This window comes from Podarcis tiliguerta (genome assembly GCF_965153285.1).
Source record: "Podarcis tiliguerta genome assembly, chromosome: 4".
Classification (NCBI taxonomy): domain Eukaryota; kingdom Metazoa; phylum Chordata; class Lepidosauria; order Squamata; family Lacertidae; genus Podarcis; species Podarcis tiliguerta.
In genome coordinates this window covers 39,156,309-39,177,241 of record NC_139537.1, presented here as the reverse complement: position 1 = coordinate 39,177,241, position 20,933 = coordinate 39,156,309, and the positions used below count along the sequence as shown (strand labels likewise).

The window sequence follows — 20,933 nt, the reverse complement described above, 5'->3', positions numbered from 1 at the left end:
GTGGTCCATATGAGGACCACTCAAGAGCTATGTAATACACAGAAAACACCCTTACAGAAGCCATGCTTATTATTCAAGAAGTCTCGTTCTTATATACTTTCTGTAATTTTATATTTAATAATGCTTTCTAGCAATTTTATTGGAACAAGCATTAGTGTACAGTAACTGCCTGTAATTTCTCAGACCTCCTCTGGATCCATTTAAAAAAAGGCATTCAATTGGCCACTTTCCATTACTTAGGTATGGAGATGGATCTTGGGGATAGCATACATAATTTTTATAGGCCAGCAATTTCACATTTGAGTTGTTTTTGAGGCTTTGAATATTGTCTGTCATCTTCTGTCTTTGCACTTCAGGCACAATCCCAGGAGAGCTTTTTTCAGCTTTTTCAGCTTTTGCCTGGTCTCTTAAAACACACAGAGAGGGTGCTAGGAATGCATTTCTAGGAAGAGCATTCCAGAAATGGAGCCACCACTGAGAAGGCTTGTTCTCATGTTGCCACCCTCCACATCTTCTTTGGGTGGGGGGAAATAGAGAAAGGCTTCAGATGTTGAATGTGAGGTGTGGGTTGGCTTGTGTGGGAAGAGGTGGTCTTTAAGGTATTGGAGTCCTGAGCCACACAAGGCTTTATAGGTGAAAGCCTATAATATCATGGCACATTTCTATAAATGCAGGCTTCTATAAATCTTCTATAAATCATGGAAATGTGAGTGGGTTTTCTTAAGCACATTTAAGCATTTAACTCTGAGTATCATAGCGCAGCAGCTGTGAGGTGGGAGACATTGCTTGCACAATGGTGTAATGCTGAGTGTCCTGCCTAAGTGGTATTCTGCTCTATTCTACTGCATGCTGGACGTGAAGGCAGTGCAGTGAATGTGGAAGTGCCAAGGCATTTCCACATTGCAAGAATGTTCTATTTCCTGTTTTGATAGTTCTACGTTCCATCAATCCCTGCTGATTTGTTTGCTTGCTAGCTATACCTGGTGTGGGTTGAGCTTGGGAAAGCTCCCAGTTTTCATTCTTGTTCCTAACAAACCGCTGAATGGCCACAAGTTGTAAGTCTTGAGGTACTTTTTTTAAATTCACAGGGAGCCCTGTCAAACTGTGTAGCACACACAAGCCTTCCCAATGATTCCCTTTCTCTTCTGTCCATTCAGTAAACACATTGGCCTGTTTAATTTTTTATGCGTTTTTGCGTTAAAACAGAATTGGACTGTCAGGAATCTGGAATCTTTAGCACAGCTTATGAAGGACAGCATTGATAGTGCAGCATATGAAATAACCTTGTCTCTGGCCATGAAACAGCTGCTGTCAATGTGCTCCTGCCAGGATTAATACAAAACCATCCCACTTTTGTGAGCTGTAGAAACTCTTAAGGACATGTTAGACGATTCAGTGAAGGCAGAAAGAAAGCATTTGAGAACAATGTTGGCAGCAAATTAAATATATGCTTCAGGACAGGTATGTAAAGCGGGGGCAGGCAGGCAGGCTGCACTGTGGCCTTCCAGATGTGTCTGGGTTATAGTTTCCATCTGCCTCAGCCAGCATCACCAGTGGCCAGGTAGGGTGGGAGCTATAGTCTAGCACCTTTTGGAGAGTCACAGCTTAGCCATAAGGACTACTACTTACTTTTGGAGAACAACTCATTGTTGTGACTGTCTGCAGCTTGCATATGAGTTTAGTTCATGTTTGCTTATTGTAATTACATGGTGCATCATGTGTATTCTGGTAGTGAACCTGCCAAGATTTCGGTAGATGTGGTATGGAGTTGACCAGATTTGTGTGAACTGGCTTTAGGGCTTGGATGGTGTTTTGCCAAAGACAAACGGCTTCCTTTTAAAGGATCCTTGAAGCAAAGACAGAGCACTAGTGGAAAAATGCTGAATTTTATTGAGCAAAATAGGACTTTACAAAGTTACAAAACCTTACCCAAGTTCAAATAACAGTTCCTCCTCTGCCAAAGGATGGATAGGCAAACAATACACAAGAACTTTCTATGCATTCTTCAGTCATTGGAGGATGTTTTAACTTACCAGTCTTTTACTAGAACGGTTACTTAGATGAGCTGTTGTTAGTTGCCCTTGACCAACGCTCAACAATTGGGTAAATATTCAGTGATCAAGTTCAGAGGGTATGCATTGCATTCAGGATGAAGTTTATACGGTGACTGATCTCACACAAAAGCAGAAATAACGCTGAATGTTTCCAGAGCAAATGGACTAAGTGCGACTCAACAAATATTTGATGGGGCATTTATTCTGGGCTATAAGATTTCTAATGTAGCTCTTCATCTAGCTCTCTTGTGTAATGCTATCATTTCATTCTGCATTGCTTACAATGGGTCCTGCATCCTGATTTTTGTGGTGTTTTTGACAGCCCAGGTTTCAGCTGTGGAAGTATACACACCAGCAGAACTCTCTGTGGAGAATGGGACAGAAACAAAGCTTCCATGCAGCTTTTCATCCTCAGAGGTGATCAGCAGTGCCGCTACTGTTACCTGGAGCTTTCAACCAGAGGGATCAACTACTTCTGTGTCGGTAAGAGATGGTGATTGAAGTAAGATGAGAATTGAACAAGAGCCTGCGACAATGCTATTTCATACCTGTCTGCTCCTGCTCACTTTTATCGCTGGCCTGGGATTTAGGTATTTAGGCTGCCTGGGAATGCCAGTTGATCCTATTATGTTTGGTATCATGGATAGTTGTCCTTCTGTGCTTGCTCCACAATACTTCAGTGGCAAAAGTCTTATTAAGGTGAGGGATTGTTTTGAACTAGTGACACAATTGTTACCCACCTATGTATTCTGATTTTGTCTAGTGAGTTGATTTATTACCCACACTTCACCATAGGTTCCTATTTTGTTAGCAGGATATGTCAAGTTTAAAGGTGTATGAGGTCCAATAGTGATCCTGTAACAGCAGCTGGAAATTGGGGCAAGTGAGTCAGAGTAAGGTCTCACCCTGAGCAGTTGTAGCTACTCCCACACCTTCCTTTGTGGGGAAAACTAGGATTTTAACACTGTATCCTGTTTTATATTCCCGATTACAGTTCTTCTATTATTCCCATGGCAAATCATATCCTGGGAAGGATACACAATTTAAGGACAGAAGCAACTGGGCGGGTGACCTTAACAAGAAAGATGCATCTATCAGTATATCCAACATGCAATTCCGGGACAATGGCACTTTCATCTGCGATGTCAAGAACCCTCCAGATATTGTTGTCACACCTAGTGAAATCAAAGTCAGAGTTGTGGAAAAAGGTACCATCGTCTCTGGATACAGGAGTGCTAGTACTGATGGTTGATATAATGCTTTTGTGAAATATTTGATTAAATCACTCTACAAAAACCCATCACTTACAGGAGTATTATTTTGGCTCTCCTTGCATAACTTGTATTTTATTCAGAATGTTTCTGTGAAGAAATTGGAACTGTTTTAAAAGAACTAAAAATCCTGTATGTAGTTAGGTTTTGGAACTATGGCGTTAATTTGCTTCTTAGAGCCAGCCTTAGCTGTCTGGTAAACAGTTTGGAAGGTGCTACAAATTTATAAGAAAAAAATGGTTTATATTGTAGTCTATTGATAGGATTAAGGCAGCGACTGTATGCTTATTTTACAGTTGAAGTTGTTTGTAGATAGAGATAGAAGAGATAATGTAGCCCAAGGGTATAACTAAAGAGTGATTTGAAATAGACTAGGTATGGGTGGATTTCAGAATGAAAAGAAGTTCAATAGACTGCTAAAATAACTTCTTTTAAACAAATGGTGTTCACAGCTAGAGAATAAGGTGTTCTCAGCAGTGGCTCATTTCCATAGTTAGGCATGAGTATATATGTATATGTATGTTTCTTAGATGTGCCAAGTTTGCTTTTGTACTTCTGTGAATCCTGAGTCTTAGTATAGTTGTATCCCTTTGCTCCAATACTCTGAAGTGCAATCTTGCCAAGAGGGAACAGTTACTAGTTTATGATTATTGTGATTAATGTGTGAACTGACTCTTGATTGTGGTGTTGAGACAGCTTCTCAAATGTGATGGGTGTGCATCTAAAACATGGCAAGTTCTTCATGAAAATGCTTGGAAGCAGAGGTCAGTTATTTCCTGATTGGCTCTTCTGAGCATTTTAAAGCATTGCCTCTTATGTAGATGCCTTTTACACACAGCAGGAGGTTTGTGTGTTTTGTATGCTGGTATGCATAGCAGACTACAAATTTTTGTAGTGAAAATTGGCCTTCAGGGGAAGTCTACTTATTGTTCAACCTCATCTTTCCCATGGGGCTACTGATGGGCTAAATGAGAGATTAATTGTACTTGGTATGCTGTAAAAATGCTATTGAAATCTAATGAACCTAACACCACAGATCATGCTCATGAGTTTTACTTGAGGTTTGGGATATAAAAAAGACAAAGGAACATGCCATTACTGAGACAGATGCACCCTTAACCTTTGCATATAAAAGCCAACGCCAATGATATATTGATAAATGTAAAAGCTAAGCAGACTGGACTGAAACTTTTCTTCTCTCCTCAGGTAACTTGCCTGTGTTTCCCATTACTCTAGTAGCAGGGGCATCCATTGGTGGAGTTCTGGGCTTAGTTTTGCTCATCGTTCTTGTTGTGTGTGTCGCATGCAGAAAGAAGAACTCTAAAAATCATTACTCTGGGTAAGATGCTCCCCTTGTTCATTTATTTAGGTGTTGTTGTTGTTTTTATTGAGGCCGGGGTAGCTGAACCTGCAACAGGAATCAATCATACATGTTTTATTCATTGTACTAAATTGACTGTGGCCACCGGGACACATTCCTCTAGTCCCAAACTATTAATTGTTGACTTCATTGTGCATACACCTTTCAGGGTGTATAAGTCCAGAGAGGCAGCCCTACACTCTTGTCTTCCAAAAATAAAGGGGCTCTTGCAGCTCAGGATGAAGTGCAAGATAAAGGCTGGACAACTCTCTACATCTTGGATTGTACAACTCTATTTATGAGTTTGGAATGTGGCTCCTTTTACAACAGTCTGCTTGCCAGAGGTTTCCAAACCTAGCTTTGGGAAAACAGTTCCTCTACTATCTTCACTGGCTTCACCATCTGCATGACTTCCTTTTTTTCCCTTTTTCCCTTTTTTGCACTTAAGGTACCTTTTTAATTTGCATTGAATAACTTCTGTTGGAAAGTATTTTCAGGGTAGAATCTAGAGCTTTAATCCAGAGCTTTTAGAATACCACGAAATGTTTTGTTGGTGGGTTCCTTTGAGGTGGTGGTGGTGGGACTTTTATCTTGTTTGCTTTACCACTTAACTCCAACAGAAATGCAGCCTTTGTACACAAAAACCTGAGCACACGTGTTCTGTGGGGATTGTCATTCCACTACCCAACTCTTTCCTGCTTTTTGTAGATCCAGTGAATGTTATGAACAAAGCCTTCAAAAGTCTAGTTTCTGATGGGTGTGTTTAATTGGCAACTGATCCCACTATACCTTATTTTCAGCTGGAGATTTTAGAGAGGGGTTGCAGTAGGAGTCAGTGGTAAGATTGAGCAAGTGCAGTGAAATGTGCTTTGTAAGCTCAGAGTTCAGTGTGGAAAGCACTGTTTCCTTTCTGCATGTGCTCTTTCAGTAACCACTTAAAGGCAGCTTACATTGATCTGCACTAAAGGATCCCAAAGCCCAATATGGGTATTTAACTCCCTGTCCAGTGTGTTATTGCTGAAAGCTACTTAAAGGTGCTGGATTTGGAACAGTAATATGTTTGCATTGTCTTCTACAACTAAAATCAACCCCCAGCAATGAGGAAATGGATAACGTTGCTTTCACTGACTACACCAGCTCTTTGTTCCTACTGATTACTAAGTGGCAGGGTGTGTTTGGGCTGTAATTGCTGAGTAGGGCCACATAATTTTGCAGGGGTCTAATTTCTAGATGAAACTAACACCAGCATTATAATGGATTGATTTGGGTGGTGGTGGAAACCCTTGCATGGCAGTGTCACAACTTCTGTTCTTATTCTGACATTTTGGTTTTTTCCTTCCTGCTTTGGTGTGCTGGGATCGGATCCTGCTCTTACCTTCCTCTGCTTACAGAGATCCTGATATAGACGCAAGATTGGGAATGTAACAGGGCTGGGTCTCCTCTTCTGGTCCCACTATATACCATGGTAACTAATCACATTGGTGGTTGCTCTTTGGTACTTCGTGTGTGTGCGTGTACACATTTCTGCCTCCTTTGCTGACTACCCGGCTAACATATCTCCATCACTTGTGCTGAAATTCTGTTTTGTAGACTGTTGGTGAAGGGGCAGCACATCTCATCTACTGCTTGAGTTTGTTGTCTCATTTCCTCAATTGTGACGGCAATGCTCATTACCTTCAGAATCAGTATTCCATCTCTTGCCAGCAAGCTCATGTGCATGAATGAGTGTGGGGGATCTGGACTCTGTACACTGTGAGAGGAGAAAATCATTCAGTAAATAACTGAATTTTCCATGCAAAGACCTTTAATTCAGTGTTATTTTTAGATCCAGGTTGCATGAATTCTTGGGATATACTCCAGACATTTTATTAGTCCCTTGGCCACTTTGTATGCTGTGATTCAATCCCAGTAAGAATGGAAGCCCATTTACTGGTACTGAAATGCCTTTCCCCCCTCAGTACTATATTTCCCTATGTACTGCTGCATATCTCGTGTCTGCTTTTTTTAATGTTTAAATATTCCTGTTGGATAAGAGAAAATAATGGTTTGCAGGGAACTGCATTCTGCTTAATGTCATTGTCACATTGTCATGATCCATGTCTGCCTGTATATGCTGTGTGTGTGTGTGTTGTGTAAAGAAAACAAAGTGATTGAGAGAAAGGGTGGTGAGTATTCCTCCTAGGCCAAGTTAGGTCCTTTACACATTGCCCCAATGGCTTCTTTTTAAACAGGACAAGCCATTCTTAGAGGGATGAGGAAGAAAGCTTAACTCGTTTCCTGCCCAGTGATTTCTTCCCTCTCCAAATTATTCCCTGCTTGCTGGTGGAACACAACACATGTTGTGCTCCCACATCTTCGGTATCAGCCACTCATCTAGAATAGACCTTGTACCAACGTACATACAGATACATAACAGTATTGTTTGGTCCTTAGGTGTCTGTGAGCATGCGTGTTAGGAATTATTGAGCTGCTTAGTCAATGTTCAGTTTAATTGATTTTGAAATGATTCTTAGTTCGTTTTTAAGCAGAAGTGAGAGCGCATCAGTTCAAGGACATAGCTGACATATCAGTACCCCAAGCCCTTTCTAAATAGACTTTCCGAAGCTTTGTACATAGTAGTATCAATATATTAACAGACAGTGTTCCAGTCAATGGATACTTTCTTTGCTGCAGGCATTCCATTTACTAAAATGATTGGACAGAAAAAATTTGTGGTCAAGATCTATTCCTTGACTTCAGCTACTGTGAAGACATTGTTTAAGGCATTTATAAACTGCCCTTAATAATATTTATTCCAGAGTGGTTTGTAATGCACATTAAAAGAGCCAACAGAAATAAAATATACAGTAAAACAAAACAAACAAGAGAAATTTAAATCTAAAACAGCAGTGTAAAATTTCAGGTCTAGTGACCTAAAATACTGCATCCCTTCAACACTGAAAATACAAATTGTTAATATGCCTGAGAAAATGCAAATGTCTTAACTGGCCAGCTAAAATATAATACAGTGGTCACCAGGCAAGCCTCCTTGGGGAGAGAGTGCCATAGCCATTTGAGGACATGTCATTGCTGAGCGCCTGTTCTGTTGTGGCACTTGCAAGATAGGGCACAGTCACTAGAAAAACAACAATTTTCCGCCTAGTTAGAAAGGAATCCATCTTCAACTGTACACTTATGTGTAAGTGAATTCTGATGTCTCGGGCAGAGACAACAAGAAACTACTTCCCTGGATCCTGAGGCAGGGTCGCCTGTGTGACCCCGTTAGCAAGAAACTGGTTCTTGTGAAAGCTGCTGGCCTCTATTGGGCTTGCTTTCTTCCATCCCAAGGCTGGGTTGGATGTACATCAGAGAGAAGAGGAGGTTTAGGAGTGATGGTACTGAGCCAGCACTAGGGAGAGGATGTATGTTGTGTTGTTCACCGAGTTCACCTTTTACTTTGGCCTAAGTTGCCACGTCATCTTGCCATCACTTGCCTTTGTTTTTGTTTTGTTTTTTTGTTTGCCTCTTGAACATTGTCCTGCAAACTCTGCTCTGCCACCTCGTCAGCTGCAGTACCTCTGAGAGCTTGGTGTCTCCAGTTAAGCAGGCTCCACGGAAGACCCCCTCCGACACAGAGGGTCTGGTAAACAGCGTGCCCATCCGATCACACCAGGTAAATGGCATCATGATGCTTTGGGAACTCTTAACTTGGAGACCTTCAGTGATGGGAAAGGTGGTATTCTTGTTGAGGGGAGGGAGACTTAGAGCAAAGTTAAAAGTGTTACAAAGATAGACATGGTGCTCCGGGATGGTTTCAAATTGGATGGGGGACCACGGGTTGAGATTCCTGCACTGCAGGTAGTTGGACTAGAGGACCCTCGGTAGGGTCCCTTCCAACTCTACAGTTCTATGATTCATTTTCGAAGATGAAGGATGTTGTTTACTGCAGTCGTTTTCTGTACTTGACAACTTCAGTACTTCAAGGATAGTGAAAAGATTCAATAGGGCTAGTTTTGTAAGTAAACAGTTGTTGCAGCGAAAGCAATTATTCTGCCACAATATCCTAGCTCTGAGGGAGCCATCTGACTCACATGAATTGATCTGTGTTAAGTTGAGTGAATTGTCCTTCTTTGTGATACAGGTTTTCACTAGGAAGCTCCTTTATTTGTAATTCTATGATCTTGGCAGTGCTGAGTATTTATTGTTCCTGGACTTTTCCAATTACCATTTATCAGAGCTAATAATATTTTAGCCCCTTTGCTTCATTGTTCTGTATATCTTCTTATCCCCACAAAGTGTCAGGTAAACATAGACAGCAGACCATTGCTCCCCACTTGGAAATACTCATTCTAGATAGAGTATTGCTCAACAGGAAATGAATAGTGTTTCTTTTCCTTTCTGTTCTTTTTAAACATATAGACTGCTTTATGAGAAAGCTCTGTACATAATAAATGTATCAATAAAACAGATGAAATCAACCAAACCATTAAAAAAAACCTATAGCAGATTCCATGGAAACATAGGTGAAAAACAGACATTTTGAGAGCAGGGATATATTAGTTAATGTTGACAAAGATGAGGAAGGAAATAGCCAGATTTCCTTTCTTTTGTATTCAGTTATTTGATGTGAAGTGGAAAAATGGAAACTAGATAATGGAAACGACTAGCTCTCCAAATTGTATCAACTTGAACATCTTAGTCTGTCAAAATATGTTGAAAGCTACGGGTATCAGAATAGAGCTGTGGTGATGCTGAGATGCTTCAGCAGGAAAGGATTTTGTTAAAAAATATATATTGAAAAGGTAGGTTTTTATAAAATATTTATAAAACTATTTGAAAATGAAATGGCTAGATGACAATATAGACCTTTCCTTCTGCTAGTTTGAAACATTACTATACAAATTAACATTTCAGTTTAATAAAGCAGGGTAAGAAACCTGCAACCCACCAGATGTTGTTGGACTCCAACTCCCATCATTCTTGACTATTAGCTGTGTATGCTGGGAGTGATGGCAGTTGGAGTCTAACATCTAGAAGGCTGCAGGTTTTCCACCCCTGTAATAAATAAAGAGACTTTCTTAAGGCATAGTTCATTTCTGGCGGTCCTCTTCACTTGGTTGAAGCTGGTGGTATTAGGTGCTTTTTGAAAGGGGCAACAATATTGATAGAAGCCACTGGTTTTTCCTTGTTGCTTCTAGGACAAGCAAGTCTTGGCTGTTGGGTGAAGTTAGTTCTGGTTCAGAGACTGTTTTTGCCAGCTATCTACAATAGGGGAAGCATAGGATTTTAAACGCTGTAGGCCTGCTTCTTACAAACTTTAAAACAAAACAAAACATTATTGTGTAGACTCTTACAAAGTCAATGAAGACATGCATTTCAATAGTCTTATCTGGGGAGGTTGTGTGCACATGAAACTTGCACAGAGCCATGCATCTTACAAGCTATTTCTGATGTTACTGTAATGTGGATATGACAGGAACCACAATAAACAAAATCTAGCAAGTGGAAACACTTATTCTAGCCTAAACAGGAATATACAGAGGTTCACATGCCTTATTTATTAATGTGTGTGGGACAAGTAGATAATGTCTGGGGAACATGGAGATAGATGGAAGTGCTTTTGTTTTTAAGTATACCAGAGTGAGTTGACTTTTATATGCAGACATCTGCTTCTTTTCTTACTGAAAGCACAGTGGTGGTATTGTGGAATATTTTTAATATATTGAAACAAAATTAGAAAGCTGCTGTAAGAGGCGTGTCCTGTTTCCAGGAAGTACTCTTGGTTTGCAGCTTCTCTATATGAATGGGATATTTACATTGTTGAGAACATGAGAGGTTCTTTCTTTCTTTCTTTCTTTCTTTCTTTCTTATTTATTTATTTAAGTAAGTAAGTAGTGGAGGAAAGGAGGGAGAAATTCATTTCATTACAGTGGTTTACTCCAGTCTATCTGTCTAGTCTACCAGTTTGCTATTTCCATCCTACATATTTTAAATCCTGAATGTAATGGTTGTGAAAGCAGGAAGCTTGTTGCCTGAGGTTGTGTTTCAAACAGCATGCACCAGAGTTGTCTTGTTTGGCTCACTGCATCTTGAGGCTGGCTGATTGCTCATTGGGTTTGCTTTCACTCTTATCCGTACCAGTAAATTCATTTGAGATGTCATCTATTTCTCACAACTGTGCATGTCTGTCTGGTACCAAATGTCCTAGTGGTTCTCATTCCTCTCTGTTGTTTGGCTGTACAGTGTTTGCTCATTTTGAATGTGATAATTGTCAATGTTTTCTTATTTCTAGATCTAATGTATAGCTGGCTGGTTATCTAAGTTATCCCATATGTATAACTGATAAATTAGAAAGAAGACCATCCCTCTTGTGTCCTATTCCAAAGAGTGCTTTTGTACCTGACTTTATTAACCTGTGCTTCTCCTCTGATAGGCAGATGCAGTTTCAGATGTAAAACTTTCTACTTCTAACTTCTAAGCCACACATCTGGTTCCTTTCTTCCGATACTTGGATAGCCTACACACCATTCAGTGCTTTTGTTGTATGGGACACATATATTCCTGGTAAAATCTGCATATTGTCCTGTGTCTGATGCATAGGAGTAGACAGACATTGGAAAGCTATTGGAACAACTTAGAAAAAGAAAAGGTGTCATTCCCAGTGAGCAACTCTTCAGAGGAATACTTCCAGATGATGTTTTCCATCAACTAGCTACTATATGTACTTAATTGAATTATTATTATAGTTAGGCTCACATATTTGTTCTGAATTCCTGCATATGGACAGTGATCTCTTGATATTTTCCAGGCAAATATGTCATTATCTGAATCCTCTCTTCCCCCATTATCTGAATCCTCTGTAGTTTTGTAGGAACTAGCAGACGGTCTCTAAACAAGGAACTTGGTATTATTCAAAGGAAAAGCTTTTTTAAAAAGCCAGTACTTTGATATAGAAGAAAAGACGATTGTCCTTTGTCTTGGCTGAGTTCCAAGAACTCGGGGCATTAGCCTTTGGAGTAGCATCTGTTGACGTGAGAGAGTTGTGGTCTTATATGAAAGAACAACAAAATCATTTGTAAAGCAAACAGGAATAAAAATGTGCAGAGCATGACTCATTCATGTGGCTTCCACAAGAAGCTGCCTTAGATCCAGTAATGGTGTTGAAAACCTCTGGTGAACTGTGTGGCTTATGGAAGAAGCTTGCTATACATACTACAGTTTTGTATGTTCAAAAAAACATTTATACTTTTGGCCATAACTTCACTGTCTGCAGCTGAAGAATATGTGTCTTTCCAGCTAGCCATCCCCAACTACTTTCTTCCTCTGAACTGGCTCCTAAAGTGCTTTCTTACTGCACTATTGATCCTCTAGTCTTCCTTATAATTAAACTGTATTGACATTTTTAAAATGCACATTTCCAAAGAGAGTTGTTGTGGCTGATTGTGGGAAAGAATGGTAGCCCAATTAAACATTGGTGAATGTAATTTTAGATTTGAGTGTTGCCAAGATCATGCCTCCTTTAAAGCTTTATTCCTTGTGGGTTACACAGCCTTATTGAACATAAAAAATTACGGATTATTCTTCCAACTCCCTGTTGGCTTCTCGTTTGTTTGTTTTTAAATACTCCACGAGCATTGCTGCCATCTAGAGGTGTAAGAGTTGCTGGACAGTCTTTGCTTTTGGTTTTTGCTGACGAACTTCTTGTATTGTAGTGTCTTTGTGGACATGGCAGACAGATGCAGAAAAATACTGAATCACAAAAAGCCGATAGTATTTCTGAAAGACAATTTTTGGATGATCATGATGATAACCCAAGATGGGTGTATAGACACAGATTCTTCACTCATCCTTATGCAAGTTGGCAGCCAGGAAGTCTTCCATTAAGTTTCCCATTTTGTCTGAACCAGAAATCTCTGGTTAACAGATTCAAAACAAGCCACAATTTGAAGTTGGCTAGTATCCTTCTTGTTCTGAAGCTGTTTCTTTTTTCATCTAAAACAGGATATTACTATTAACTGTAGTTAATGAAAGTCTTCCTGGTTTGTTTGCCAGCTTCTGCTAAAAGAAGAGGAAAGGTGCTTTGAGTGTGTATGCCCCCAAAGCTGATCCATTGTCAGTGTGAAGACAATCTGGATGAAGTGCAGTTTGAGGAACACAATTTTCAGCCTTGTATTTGCTCAAGGTGGTAGATGAAATTTAAAATTCCAACCTGTTATTTTAATTTAGTATATTGCAGCAGCTCCCAAGAAAAATACTGCTAAGCGTGACACGTCCCTGTCTGATTCAGCACAAGTGGAGCCTATTGAATGAGCTGATTTTAGCCGGACTGTGAATTCTTGATGTACTCTTTCAAAATATCAATCCATTCTCTGCTCCGTTGTTCGGTGAATTGTTCCGAAGGCTACAAGCAATTCCATCTACCTGAAGAATGAAGTGTCAGATTTCTATAAGAAAATATTTGCAGATTCTTTTGCAGGACTTTATCACAGTAGATTAATTTCTTTAAAAAGTCAACTTGACTTGCATAGTTTGTAGGTAGACCCAAACAGATAAAAGAGGGGGGAAATGTGTGTCTTGTGTACATTTAATAGAGTTTTGTCTGCTTAATGCTCATTAACTTCCTAATCTAAAGATTAATTTTGTCTTTACACTGCCTGCCAGCAATGTACTGAAGGAATCAAGCTCTTTCATCAGTTTGCTTACTCTGTATTTCTTTTTTTTAGGGCCCAGTAATTTATGCGCAGTTAGATCACTCCGGAGGGCGTTACAGTGACAAGATCAACAAGTCGGAATCTGTCGTCTATGCTGACATTCGGAAGAACTGAGGAAATCCCAACCAACCCAAAGCTAAACAAAAATTCAAACTGGAATCGCTTGAAGAAGATTGACCCAGAGAACTCACATGTGGCCTTTGATGCCTAGGCTAGGACCAATGCATGTGCATACAGAGAGAAAGAGATTATATATGTATTGTGTGTAAATAGTCTATTTAAATCGTACAGAACTGAGACCAATGTTGCATGTTGAAATATGATATGAATTCTGCTTATAAATTGCTAATATTTTTTTTTTGTATCTAGGATAAGAGGAAGAAAGCAAATATTCATATTACACCTTTAAGTGATTTCTCTGTTCTATGGAAAAACTGGAAAATTCCTGGATAGTCTAATGGATTTGATACTTTGTTTTTTACAAGATTGATTTCTTTTGATGAAATAGACTTGAGGATAAGTGTTTCTGCATGAGGATTCTCTTTTCCTATTCCGGTGCTTTCCACACAGTTTCATATAAATTCACTCCTGTCTTTCATTCCCAATTCCCACTTACCTCTTTCTACAGTAGGGTCGGAAAGCCCTCCCCTGCCTTCAGTTTCCAGCCTGGTCCTCATATTGGCTGAAGCCAAAGTTCTATCTTCAGGGCATTAACTAACCTTTGTCTCTTTTTGGGGCAGCGCGCTCCCCACCCCAATAGCTTTTAGACATTTTCATTTGGTCATTTCAATCATGAAGCATTAACAAGAAGTCCCTCTAATTTTTATTTCCCGCTGGTGATTTTTCTGCAATAAAAGTGGTATTCAGTTTTGTCTTTGAAGAAAATAGGGTAGTGAAGTGGTGCTGAAGGAACTTAGTCTGATCTTAATATGGCTTTCTAGAATACCCTTACATTGGGCTGCTTTTAGTAAGGCTTATTGGGATGTAGCTGTTGCAGAAAGTAAGTTAGAATTTACAAGTTACCTCTTACTGTTTTATCTAATTCAATGGAGGGGGGTGCTTCATGGAAGCCATATATGATAGAATAGGCCAGTAGTACACTTCCTGTTTCAAGAGGTGAGGGCCAAGATTCTATTGTTACTCATTCTCAGACTGCAGATTTACCTTCAAACAGAAAGGACTGTGGATTTCTCTACTGTGGGGTTAGCTCTGCTCTGTTGCTGCTCTATTATTCTTGTAAGGGCACACAACCTCCAAATCACCTGCTGTTCTCTCCTCCCTTCCTGCCTCAAACCATTGTTTCAGACAGGCTGTCTGGTTCTCTTCCTCCTCCTCCTCCTCTTCATTGTTTCAGACAGGCTGTCCTGTTCTCTTCTTCTTCCTCCTCCTCCTCCTCCTCCTCTTCCCAAAGCCCGTGCATGTTTATCTGTGCAGTGGAGTTTTCTTAAAAGTATAAGAAAGTGTGAATGGTAGCAGATGAAACTTTTATGATTGACCCAAAGGGTGGCCAGTCAGCACTCTGCAGAGCCAAACAAGCAGGCTTTCCCTAAAGCTTGGGCCAAGAGGAGGGGACATTGTACTTTTGCCCAAATGTGGTGAGTGCATTTCCACAGCAGGATCACTGCTAAAATGAGGTATGCCTGTATGAGCATTAATCCCTTGTTCCTTAATGGATTCTTTTTCCAAAATAGAAAAATTAGAAGGCTTCAATTACCGACTTTTCTGTGCTAAGGCCATCTTTACTGCTGTCTCCTGTGATCTCAGTAGACTTAGGCTGTAGTCCTAAATCTACTTACTAGGAAAGTAAGTTCCCTTGAACTTGGTGGCACTTGAGTCTAAGAAAACCTGGACAGGGCTGAAGTGCTGGTGTTCACTGAAGCTTTATTGGAGTTTTTCCTCCTTTCTAAACAGTGAAATTATGCCATTGTACACATGAACCCATTCATCATAGATGCCTTGGGTACTGCTTGTCTTATTTTCTTTTACCGTAAATGAAATTGGCCATGCCATTATTAGTCTCACCTCCACCTACTGGTTTTTGCATGCAGTACATCATTTACTGGGGCTGGCAAGGGCTGGCAGGTTTCCTGCAGGCATTTCATTGGCCACTGTGAGATCATGATGTTGGGCTTGATGGGCCGCTGGCCTGACCCAGTAGGCTCATCGTCTTATGCACAACTGCACATATTCATCCTAGAATTGCACCCCGCCCCCTACAAAACAAAAACGTTGCAGGAGTGTAGATGAATGAGCAACTTGTGAAGATTTGTCTTGAACAGTGAGAGACAAAAGTTAATGAAAAGTGACACTTAATGCTAATCTGAATACACCCACGTGCCACTTTAGAGGTTGATTAGTTTTCTGAGGCTGCTCTTTTAATGCTCATTTAGTGTCACTGTTGAAAGGAGCCTGTTGAATTCCTTTTGACTTTTCAATCTTTATTCAGTTGGGGAGTGAGGGTGGGACTGAAAAAAACTTCAGGTGCTTTTTAAATTTTCTCCAGTACTGCACTGGTCTCCTTGCCCTCTTCAGAACAGGGGTTGGCAGAAGGTAGATTGACAGATTGCAGTCCCATGGTGGTCTGCAAACTCCTGGTTGACCACCTAGCACCTGGTGGGTTACTGGGATGTTTTGTGTGCGCAAAGAATGTTGGACTAGGTGGAGTATGGTCTGATGGAGAACATCTTACGCTGTTAAACAGGAGGACCACATAATACAGATAAGCTATGCCTTAACGGTTAAGACACCCTGAATATGCATTCTTGCTTTATTAATGTAAAACACATCAGTGGATCATAAGGGTTCCAGCTAAAAACAAATGTAGACCACACAAGGTATAATTTGGCCCAACTCATAGTCGTGGACATGCCTTAGACCTGGTGTTCACCTCTATGGATGTGGGTGATCTGACACTTAAGTAAAAGTGAAACAAAAGAAGTGCCGTGGTCGGATCACTTCCTGGTGCAACTGGATTTCTCTGCGACCCTTCCCTTCTGCAGGGAGGTGGGACCGATTTGGATGGTCTGTCCCCACCACTTAATGGATCCAAATGGTTTCCAGAGAGTGGTAGGGGATGGCCTTTCATGTGATTCCCTGGTGGCCTGCTGGAATGCAGTTAACCAGGGCTATTGACTGTCTGACTCCGAAGCGCTGTCTCTGATTGCATGGAACCTGGACATCCCCGTGGTTTTCTCCAGGGCTGAGGGCGATGAAACAATCGCTGAGATGGCTGGAGTGCCGGTGGCAAAAAACTCATTCTGAATCAGATCGGATACATGTTAGAGCTCAGCATCAAGCCTATCAAGTGGCAGTAGTGACGGCGAAGAGGACCTTCTTCACCGCCTCTATTGCATCTGCAGAAAACAGCAGGAGACTCTCTTAGGTGGTTCACAATTTAACGGAACGACCTTCGCCATTGGGGCCCAGTTAAGGACCCCAAGATCTCCTGCAATGATTTTGCAAAGTTTTTTGCAGATAAAGTCGCTCACATTCGGAAAGAGGTAGACCACCGTGGGAGCAGGGCCAGGGCGGGAGAGAGCTAGAGTCCTGTCTAGTCAAGTTTCATGGGATCAATTCCAATCTGTTACCTCCGAGGATGTGGACAGGCTGCTTAGATGAGTGAAACCAACCAATTGTCTCCTTGATCCTTGCCCATCCTGGCTCATAAAAGCGAGCTAGGAAGGGCTGGACGATGGACTCGGTGGGATCGTGAATGCTTCTCTCTGTGAGGGAGGCTTCCCAGACCAGCTGAAAGAGGTAGTCATGAAACTGCTTCTTTAAAAAAAGCTCTTTAGACCCAGCCAATATGGCCAACTATCGCCCAGCTTCAAATCTTCCATTCTCTGGCAAGGTGACTGAGTGGGTGGCTGCTGAACAACTCCAGGCATGCCTGGAAGGATGCGGGCCATTTGGATCTCTTCAAGTTGGGATTCAGGCCTCATCATGGGACTGAAACTGCCTTGGTCACGCTGGTTGATGATGTCCGGTGTGCTAGGGACAAGGGTAAAAGCTGTTTCCTAGTTCTGCTGGATCTCTCAGCGGCCTTTGATACCATCAACCATAACATGCTTCTGGACCGTCTAGAGGAGCTGGGGGCACTGTTATACAGTGGTTCTGCTCCTTCCTTCTGGACCATGTCCAGAAAGTGATGTTGAGGGATGAGTGTTCAGACCCCTGGGCTCTCACTTGTAGGGTGCCTCAGGGTTCCGTCCTCTCCCCTATGCTTTTTAACATCTATATGAAGGGCTGGGAGAAATCATCAGGGGGTTTGGGCTAAAAGTTGATCAGTATGCGGATGATACCCAGCTCTACCTCTCTTTTAAATCAGAACCAGTGAAGGCGGTGAAGGTCCTGTGTGAGTGTCTGGAGGTGGTTAGAGGATGGATGGCAGCTAACAGATTGAGGTTGAATCCTGAAGGTGACTCGGAAACTACAGCTAATCCAGAATGCGGCAGCTAGACTGGTGACTGGGAGTGGTTGCCAAGAGCATATAACACCAGTCCTGAAAGACCTTCAGTGACTCCCAGTATGTTTCCGAGCACAATTCAAAGCCCTAAACGGCCTCGGCCCAGTATTTTTGAAGGAGCATCTCCACCCCCATCCAGGTCCAGCGCTGAGGGCCTTCTGGCAGTTCCCTCACTGAGAGAAGTGAGGTTACAGGGAACTCTGCAGAGGGCCTTCTCAGCAGTAGCACCCGCCCTGTGGAACACCCTTCCATCAGATGTCAAAGAAATAAACAACTACCTGACTTTTAGAAAACATCTGAAGGCAGCCCTGTTTAAGGAAGTTGTTAATGTATGATGTTTTATCGTGTTTTTAATATTCTGTTGGAAGACGCCTAGAGTGGCTGGGGAGGCCCGGCCAGATGGGTAGGGTATAAGTAATAAATGAGGAATGCCAGAAAAAATAACTTAATGGAAAGACCTGCTTCAATTATAACGATCAACTAATCACTACTCTGCATACTTTGATCTGATGCAAACTCCAGTGACTTGTGAATGCTTGCAGCCAAATGAGCTGTGTAGGAGAAAACAATTTATTATTCAGTGTTTTCAGAATATTATAGAACTTAACGTAATCTTTTAATTCTAGCACCTTATTACTAGAAAAGCAAGTCACTATTTTTTCTTTATTCTTTCATCTTTGCCTGATACTCTTGACACTTTGCTTCATCAGCAATTTGAGCTGGAGCTGACCTTTTTTTGTGTGACATGAACCTGTTTTTCAGCATTTTGAAAGGAGTCTGAATATGGTTTATAGTGCAGGAGAGAATTTGGGTTTGTTGTCCTCTCATTTGTTGCTCCTCTTCTGAGTTTAGTGGCAGACAACATGGCAAGCACAAGAACCCTAAAGGGGCTACATTTCCTCCGACAGAAGTTATGTGGCTTGAACAGTAAAATTGGAACAAGTGTGACTTTTCCTAGTAGCTGTTCAAGCTGAAAACCTCTATTCATGAGAAATTGTGGCATCTTGAGGATTTACATCCTTTAACATGCCTGAAGTATGATCCATGTTATAATCTTATTTGTAAATAGTGTATTTTCTAACTTAAAAGTGTGGTCTAACCCTGTTAAAAACCAGTTTGCCATCAATTTTAGTGGAGGTGCAGTGCCCTTTTTTAGAGAGACAAGGCAAGTAGAGGCTAGTGTTGCTACTACATTTTGACTCCTTAACAACTGTACCCCTCATGTTTCATCTCAGTAGAATATTGTTCAATAGAAGTTCTTCATGGCAGATAACCATGTTTGAATAGGTAGGGTGCTTTTATCCCAGTAGGGTTTGGGGAAGATCATTCAGACTGTAGGAGTTCTATCTTATTTGTTCATGAAGCTTTGTCTCTTGCTAGAGTGCTTTGTGGGTCTGCAGTATCAACATTTCAGTGTGAATAGGGAAACTATAAAAAGTTTTGTCTTAATTATTTGAAGTAGTTGAGGTGATCATCTGTCTTGTAACTTGCTCTGTATTCACAAAACTCCAAAGGCTTTCCTTTTTGTGTACAGTCAGTTGTTCTGGTGAAGTGAGCAGGTGTTCAGTCATCAACAGATGAGCCTTGAAGTCTGTCTGTCAAGTCTCATTCAGAGTTTTACCTTATTCTTGTATCGACCAAGCCTTTTAAAACCACATTTTTCTATTTGTGTGTGATGGGTAGAAGTTTCATCCCCCCCTTATTAAAACTGTTTCCTAGTTAAAATCTAGGAGACGCCTCAGTGAAAGGGCAATTTCCCTATGGTGCTCAATTTAGATGCCCTTTTCTGTGAAAGGCAATCAAGATCTAACAAAGGACTCCCACTTGTGAAACTTAGCTCCCCAAGCCTTCGACTTTCTTCTCAAGATCTCCTTTGGCTCTATACAACTCCACAGAATGCAGCTACTGAGCCCTTTTCTACCTTGTTTCTGCACTTTTAAAAAACTGGAATTGCATTTTGTATTCAGTTGTTGTACAGTCTCCTTTCCTTCCTTCCCTATGTTCTCAAATGCAGCTGCTGCACAGGCAGTTGGCTACCTTCTGGAAAGCACCACTAAGAGGGCACCACACTATGATGCTGCTAGATTGGCGGGGTGGGGCAAAAGGGGTAAACACCTATAAAATAGGTGTATAATTTTGGGCAAGGGATTGTTCTACAAGCTCTCTGTAAAGTTAAAGCAGGAACTAGTGGTAACATACTTGTTTTGACTTGCTTCTAAGTTGGACACACATCACATTGGATATTTACATGTTTTCTATTGTACTCTTGTGAATATTTTAATACACTTTTTCCATTAGTGGTCTGTTGTGTGTTTCATAATTTGTCAAGCATGAGATATTGAATTGCCTTTGCCTTTCACATACTTCTGCTACAAAGCCAAGATTCAGCTTTGACTGCAAGTGCTCAATTTAGCACTGTGCATAGTGCTCAGAATAGGAGAATATGCTTCAGGAGTAGCCCCCGACTACTCTCATGCTCTTCCGTTAACCTAGCCATTGCTAGTCATGGGCAAACTGACCCCATCCAAATTCACATAGTCATGTACCACCATTTCCAGGATGCTTTTCAGACCCATATATTAAAGCATGTGGTAGGGGCCACACTTCCTAGTCTCACAGAAAAGCTTTTACATTTGAGGAAGTCTTTACAAATCAGCTTCTCTCAACCATGGATCCCACAACTCTCATAATCCCTGACCGCTGGTCCTGCTAGTCTGGGATGGAGTTGGACTCAAAGGTTGAGAAAGATGTTGCTGGACTGCAACTCTTATCCTTGACTATGTTGGCTGGGGCTGATGGCAACTGGGACCCAACATCTGGCGCCCACTGCCAGGTCTGGTCAGTTATCAATACCTTTCAGCTTTTGAAAGGCTAGAGTACAAGTTGTCTTCAACCTTTTTTGGACTGCAACCCACAATGAGGCCAAACTGCTTTGGGATTCACAACTTTTTATCCTACACTTAGGTAGGTGTGGTGCTGCTGTGACATACCTTAGATTACTGTGACCCAGCAGTGGGCATTTAATAATGGTTAGGTCCCCCCCCCCCCCCAGAAGTACAGAACTTAGTATAGCTCAGCACTGATTATACTTCA

The 20,933-nt window shown here is 41.2% G+C and overlaps 1 protein-coding gene across 2 annotated transcripts in view; it reads left to right on the top strand.

The window, feature by feature from the left end:
- The window catches only part of LOC310676501 (myelin protein zero-like protein 1), a 28,412-nt gene extending 14,512 nt beyond the window's left edge, over positions 1-13,900 (top strand). The window contains exons 2-6 of one of the 2 annotated variants that reach the window (XM_083438482.1): positions 2,377-2,537; positions 3,049-3,262; positions 4,532-4,664; positions 8,232-8,337; positions 13,388-13,900. In XM_083438482.1, coding sequence (XP_083294608.1) covers positions 2,377-2,537; positions 3,049-3,262; positions 4,532-4,664; positions 8,232-8,337; positions 13,388-13,489 — 716 coding nt within the window. In that variant the 3' untranslated portion in view covers positions 13,490-13,900. Of the gene's footprint in view, positions 1-2,376; positions 2,538-3,048; positions 3,263-4,531; positions 4,665-6,076; positions 6,151-8,231; positions 8,338-13,387 lie in introns of both variants that reach the window. The other variant, XM_083438483.1, reaches the window with a different exon arrangement.
- Positions 13,901-20,933: the final 7,033 nt, after the last annotated feature.